At 34.1% G+C, this 6,845-nt stretch overlaps 1 protein-coding gene across 1 annotated transcript; it reads left to right on the top strand.

Annotated features, from left to right (window-relative positions):
* Nucleotides 1–850: 850 nt before the first annotated feature.
* LOC107572100 (extracellular calcium-sensing receptor-like) lies at nucleotides 851–4,789 on the top strand. Its single transcript, XM_016258514.1, has 6 exons — nucleotides 851–1,068; nucleotides 1,295–1,583; nucleotides 1,659–2,414; nucleotides 2,530–2,757; nucleotides 3,637–3,760; nucleotides 3,876–4,789. Exons 1-6 carry the CDS (start codon nucleotides 860–862, stop codon nucleotides 4,787–4,789), a joined length of 2,520 nt encoding a protein of 839 aa, XP_016114000.1. The 5' UTR covers nucleotides 851–859.
* Nucleotides 4,790–6,845: the final 2,056 nt, after the last annotated feature.

The following is a 6,845-nucleotide window of genomic DNA, read 5'->3' as shown; positions in this document are numbered from 1 at the left end:
TCTGCTTTTGTATCTCTATTGTCTGTTTTGCTTTGTCAAGCGCAATCTGTAAAGTGGGTACACCATATAAAAAAGAAATAAAAAATATGTAACTGTGGCAAATTTATAAACAATTTTACATTGTGCCATTTTCATACATCTTGCTTCTAGAGCAAGTTTGATTTAGTTTACCCCAAAGTGTTAATTAATACATTAACTAACATGCAGGAACTAACATGTAATTAAGGTAGTGTTATTCATGCAGTAGTTCATATGACTCGTGTCGTAGTTGAGTTAGTTCTTCATTAGTTCTTGATTAATACATATCTTAACTTATCATTAGTTCATAGTCAAGTAATTATTAATTCAGGTGTTAGTACATGATAATTCATGTACTGTTATTGTAAAGTGTTACCAAAGATCCTTTTAAGGTGTTAGGTGACTTTTTTCAGTTGTTTTTTTTTTTTGTATAATTATTATTATTTTTTTTTAATGGTGTTTTTTTTAAAAAGGTGATAAAAAGTAACCCATGACCTTAATTTTGACAAAAACAATTTATAATAATGATAAAAAAAAATTACTGTCCATATACAAAGAGCACACAATACTGTCTGTGTTTATCTGTGTAAATCTTAACCTTTTGCTCCAATAAAACTTTCAAAACTTCAAAATTTCAATATTCAGAGTTTTGCTACATAATTGTATCACAGTTTAGACCATCAAAGTAGTCTGACTCTACTCCACTCCTACTTGACCTGCTCTTTGGGGTAATTGGTTATGCTCTCAATCATTCATCCATGTTAATTTTGTCAATAAAAGAGCAAAGAGACTATCATATGTCATTTGCATTTGGGAGTCGCAGTGGAGCTCAATCTTTGAGATGCTTCTCTTTCTTTACACACTCTTGCTGTTACATCAGCTTCATACAAAGGCAGGAAACACTCTATGCCGAATGATGGGAGATCCTAAATACCCGCTGATTTCCAAGAATGGAGACATAAACATTGGAGCACTTTTTCCAGTCCACAGCACAGAGACATTACCTTCATTTGAGTTTACACAAAAACCTCAGCCTCTCTCATGCTCCAGGTTTGTTACATTTATACATTGATATATTAGAGCAGAAAATGTATTTAAAAATAATAAAATGCATTATATATAAATTTACTTTATAACAGCAAATATTTAATGTGGGCTTTTAAAAAAAATCTGAATGCAATTAATATCATTCCCTTCTCTGCATTATTGATTGATTGATTGATTGATTGTAATATAGTTGATATTTAGCCTACTGATTTAATGTTTCATTTCACAGTATGAATCTGAGAGATTTTCGACTAGCACAAATCATGATCTTTGCCATTGAGGAGATTAACAATAGTGAAAGTTTGCTCCCAAATGTTTCTATTGGTTATCAAATCTATGATACCTGTGGTTCAAGACTGTCTACCATGAGTGCAATTATGGGACTGATGAATGGTCAGGAGTTTGGAGCAGGAGACAGATGTATTGGACAGTTTCCTTTGCATGCTATTATAGGTGATTCAGAGTCTACTGCCACAGTGATTCTCTCCAGAACAACAGGACCTTTTAAGATCCCAGTGGTAAAGAGCAATAACACAAATGATTGACACATTGAGTGATGACTATTTCACTGTTTCCTGACTCCTTTTTTTCAGATAAGTCATTCGGCTTCATGTGAATGCCTTGGTAATAGAAAAGATTACCCTTCATTCTTCAGGACTACGGCTAGTGATTACCACCAGAGCAGAGCACTTGCATACATAATCAAGGACTTAGGCTGGTCTTGGGTGGGAGCTGTGAACAGTGACAATGAATATGGAAACTATGGAATGGCCATATTTCTGAAAATAGCCCAGGAAGAGGGGATTTGTGTAGAGTACTCTGCAAAATTTTACCGAACAGAGACAGAAAAACTCCAGAAAGTGGTATATACAATTAAAAAAAGCACTGCAAAAGTGGTTGTTGCATTTGTTTCATTTCTTGAGATGGGTTTACTTATTGATCAGCTAAGTATTCAGAACATTACAGGCCTGCAAATGATTGGAGTTAAGTCATGGATAACTTCAGAGAATTATATCACTCCAAACAGCTTTCGTGTGCTAGGAGGGTCACTGGGGTTTGCAATGAGAAAAATCAATATCGAAGGGTTTTCAGATTATGTTACAAAAGCATTCTGGGAAACAGCCATCCCATGCTTATATATTGAGGGGATTTCTTCTCAATATGCATTAAGTTGCAGAAGATATGAGGATCTACTTGTGCTGAAAAATTACAATGAAGATGTGACTGAACACAGATATTCAGCCAACGTCTATGAAGCAGTTTATGCTGTGGCTCATTCACTGCACAGTCTGCTCAAGTGCAAAGAACAAGAAGGTTGTGAGAAAGGCCTGACAATACAACCACAGCAGGTAAAGATAAAACACAGATGAACAGAAAGGGAGAAAAGGAAGGTAACAATATTTATGGTGAACAATGTAATAAAATGGCTCAAAGATAATGTGGAAAACTGTATTTTTTCATTAGGTGGTTGAGGCTCTGAAAAAAGTAAATTTCACTGTAAAGTTTGGAGATCGTGTGTGGTTTGACAGCACTGGTGCCACAGTAGCCCAGTATGAAATTGTGAACTGGCAGCAGAACTCAGATGGATCATTCCAGTTTAAGCCGGTGGGACACTATGATGCCTCATTGCCCCCTGACCAGCGCTTTGTACTCAAGACTGAAAACATAATATGGGCTGGAGGAAAGTTGCAGGTAAATAACATTGGTAAATACTGGTAAATATTTAAAAAAAACAAACTTTGCCTTTAATTAAATCTCTGCATTTATATTATTAAAGTTTACAAAAAAATGAGGTTCAACCACACAAAAACAGTAAAACCACAGGTTAGGTTTGAAAGAAGCTAATGTGTCATGATGAGTCAACATTTCTGTGAGTCAACACTTTGAATCAATCCATTTTTTCCCACTCACTCTCTCTCTCTCTCTTATTAATTTGTGGTGGATAGGTATATTCAGGGCATGAACACTTTAAAATTATTACATTTATATACACTGCCATTTAAAAGTTTAGATTCAGTAAGGTTTTTAATGTTTTTAAAGACTTTTTCTAAGAATATAAGGCTTTACTATTACTTTTTAACAATTGAACACATCCTTGCAGAATAAAAGTAATAATTTATTTCAAAAAAGAGAGAGAGAAAAAAAAAACTGACCCCAAACCTTTGAACAGTAGTGTGTATTTGTACAAAAAAATATATTTTAAATAAATGCTGTTATTTTTTTACTTCTTATATATCAAAGAATCCTGAAAAAATATCACAAATTCCCCCAAAAAAATATTAAGCAGCAAAACTGTTTCCAACACTGAAAATAAATCAAGATATTAAAGTGATTTCTGAAATATCATGTGACACTGAAGACTGGAGTAATGGCTGATGAAAATTCACCTTTGCATCACAGAAATAAATTATATTTTAAAATATATTAAAATAGAAAAATTTTATTTTAAATTGCAATAATATTTCACAATATTACATTTTGTTCTGTATTTTTGATTAAATAAATGCAGACTTGATGAGCATGAGAGACTTCTCTAAAAATCTTACTGTTCCCAAACTTTTTTCCATGTAGAAGCCAAGGTCTGTGTGCAGTGAGAGCTGTCCTCCTGGCACCAGAAAGGCTACTCAGAAAGGAAGACCTGTCTGCTGTTATGACTGTATTCCATGTGCAGAAGGAGAAATCAGTAATGAGACAGGTAATTATCAGCTCTGTTTTGTGTTTTCCCTCTTACATTTCACTTTCTTAACAAATGGTTTGAATTCAATTTTTTTTTTTATCTCTACCTATAATGATCGCAACTTCCTTTCCAGATTCAAATAACTGCAAGCAGTGTCCAGAGGAATACTGGTCGAATGCTGAGAAAAATAAATGTGTGTTAAAGGCTGTAGAGTTTCTGTCATTCACAGAAGTTATGGGTATAGTGCTAGTCTTTTTTTCGCTGTTTGGAGTAGGATTAACTCTGCTGGTGGCCATCCTGTTTTACAGCAAAAGGGACACCCCCATAGTAAAAGCCAACAACTCAGAGCTGAGCTTCCTGCTGCTCTTCTCATTGACTCTGTGTTTCCTCTGTTCACTTACTTTCATTGGTCGGCCCACTGAATGGTCCTGTATGTTGCGTCACACAGCGTTTGGGATCACTTTTGTCCTCTGTATCTCCTGTGTTCTGGGAAAAACAATAGTGGTGTTAATGGCATTCAAGACAACACTTCCAGGAAGTGATGTCATGAAATGGTTTGGGCCTGAACAACAACGACTCAGTGTTCTTGCCTTTACACTTATACAGGTTCTTATCTGTGTGCTTTGGCTAACAATATCTACTCCATTTCCTTACAAAAACATGAAATATTATCATGAAAAGATTATTCTCGAGTGCAGTCTGGGTTCCACTATAGGTTTCTGGGCTGTGCTGGTTTATATTGGCCTACTGGCTGTTTTGTGCTTCATACTGGCTTTTCTTGCTCGCACACTGCCTGATAACTTCAATGAAGCCAAATTCATCACATTCAGTATGCTAATATTTTGTGCTGTATGGATCACTTTTATCCCAGGTTATATCAGTTCTCCTGGAAAATTCACTGTAGCTGTGGAGATTTTTGCCATTTTAGCCTCAAGCATTGGTTTACTATTCTGCATATTTGCACCTAAATGTTATATTATCCTGTGTAAGCCTGAACAAAATACAAAGCAACATGTGATGGGAAAAAGAACATTATCCCCCACCTGAATATAATATATCCCCTTAAAAATATAAATAAAAAACCATGCAGTGTATTGTAAATAATATAACGACATATACTTAAAATAGTTGTGCAAGTAGTAAAAGATAACATCTAAAAAAAAAAAAATCTGTTTTAATTTTAGAAACTTTTTGAGTCCCCCCCTCCCTTCCTTGATCTACTGTCTGCTTCCCCCCTTTACTTCACCTACTCGCACCAAGTCTGGTGGGAGAGAACAAAGCTCTTCAGTAGTTGTGGAACTCCAGTAAGTAGGATGTCAAGGCTATTGTATTCACTTTAAACATTGGATGAAGTGATTATTTTCTTTTTAAAACATATGATGCTGAATCATTAATAAATTAGTCATGACAAAAAAGTCTGCTATGCTAGCAATTATAACATTAGCTTTTTTGGTGGCTGGTTCAATACCATAGCTTGCCGAATATTAATTAACCCACTACAATTAATATGGTGATAAGCCTATGTGTGAACTGATATTAGGCTAATATTGTAGACCATTGTGTTGGGTTTTGCTCAATTTGATGTTAAGTGGCAGATCAGTGGGCTTGCTGCAGTTGAATATCTAAGTAAGAGATGTCCTCTGTCCCAGAAAAAAACCTAAAATACTATGGGGAGTTTGCAAGATAATTTAATAATTATAACATGACCGCGTGGTGAACCTATGAACATTAATAGAGCAAGTGAGGCAAAGCAAACACACACCTATAGAGGTGCAAGTTGAAGGAAAAATTTAAACCTAATTGAAAGAGAACAACTGCACACTCACTTAAGCATAGGCTATTTATTAACCAACGTTTCGGCTAGTAGCCTTTGTCAAGGTATATTTTCACAAAATGGAAAGTAGTATAAGTAAAGGAGATAATTAGATAATTGTACACAACTGAGTGGTGAGATCCAAATCATCCAATAATTAACCAAATGACAATTAGACTCTAACATGGAAAGTAATAACATCAACAAATTGATCTATACAAACATAATAAATGAAAATTACAATCCAACAAAATTAAATCAAATAGTTACATTCACAAAAAACAACTTAAATCAGAATCACATCAAAATAATCACCAACACATTATATAGTTAATTAGATTCTGACATGGAAAGAATAAATATAATATTAACAGATCAATCTATTGAAGAGAAAAAGATATATATATATATATATATATATATATATATATATATATATATATAAAACATTGACAAGTCAACAAGCACCCAAAAAACATGAAAAATTCCAAGCAAACAATAGATAATTAAACATTAGGTTACAAAAAAACAAATTAAATCAAAATCAATAGTTAAATCATGTGGAGTCAAGGTTTTCAATTTATGAATCCAAAAAGCCTCCCGTTTAGGTAGTATTTGGTCCAAATCCAAAACCCCCTCTCCTCAGTGAAGATAATTTCTCGATTCCTATATAATGTAATGAAGTGATAGGATGATTAAAATCAGTAAAGTGCACTGCTAATGGATCATTCATATTTTTACATCTTATAGTACTACAGTGTTCAGCAATGCACGTTTTAAGTTCTCTACATGTTTTTCCTACATATGATGTACCACAAGGGCAGTTTATGAGATAGATGACCGCTTTGGTTTTACAACTTATTATTCCTGTAATGGGAATCGATTTACCGGTATGTGGGTGTTTAAACTATGTGCAACGATACGTATAGTTACATTGATTACACGAACCACAATGAAAGTTACCTTCTGGAATAGGTGTCTATGTCATTTGAATTGTTATAGATGGAGGAGACACATCTGATCTCACTAGATAATCTCTTAAATTTCTTCCACGTTTAAACACCGTGAGAGGGGGATTATGGAGATATTCAAGTCTTGCATCAGATTGCAAAATGTGCCACGTTGGTGAATTATCTTTTTAATTTGCTCTGAACGTTTAGTGCATTTGGTAGTAAACATAACAGAGAATCTTTTCTTCTTTCTTTTTCTTTTGTCATTAATAAATCTGAACGAGACTTGTCTTCAATTTTTTGTTCCACTACTTGAATTTGATTAACCTTATCACACGTT

Source organism: Sinocyclocheilus grahami, unplaced genomic scaffold (genome assembly GCF_001515645.1).
Source record: "Sinocyclocheilus grahami isolate Dianchi unplaced genomic scaffold, SAMN03320097.WGS_v1.1 scaffold1698.1, whole genome shotgun sequence".
NCBI lineage: Eukaryota > Metazoa > Chordata > Actinopteri > Cypriniformes > Cyprinidae > Sinocyclocheilus > Sinocyclocheilus grahami.
This window is presented reverse-complemented; position numbering and strand designations above follow the sequence as displayed.

Excerpts from the sequence above, each read along its gene's own strand:
- LOC107572100 (XM_016258514.1), top strand. The coding sequence starts at position 860 with ATGCTTCTCTTTCTTTACACACTCTTGCTGTTACATCAGCTTCATACA. Across the intron at positions 1,069-1,294 it reads CAGCCTCTCTCATGCTCCAG|TATGAATCTGAGAGATTTTC; the intron begins GTTTGTTACATT and ends TTCATTTCACAG. Across the intron at positions 1,584-1,658 it reads GACCTTTTAAGATCCCAGTG|ATAAGTCATTCGGCTTCATG; the intron begins GTAAAGAGCAAT and ends CCTTTTTTTCAG.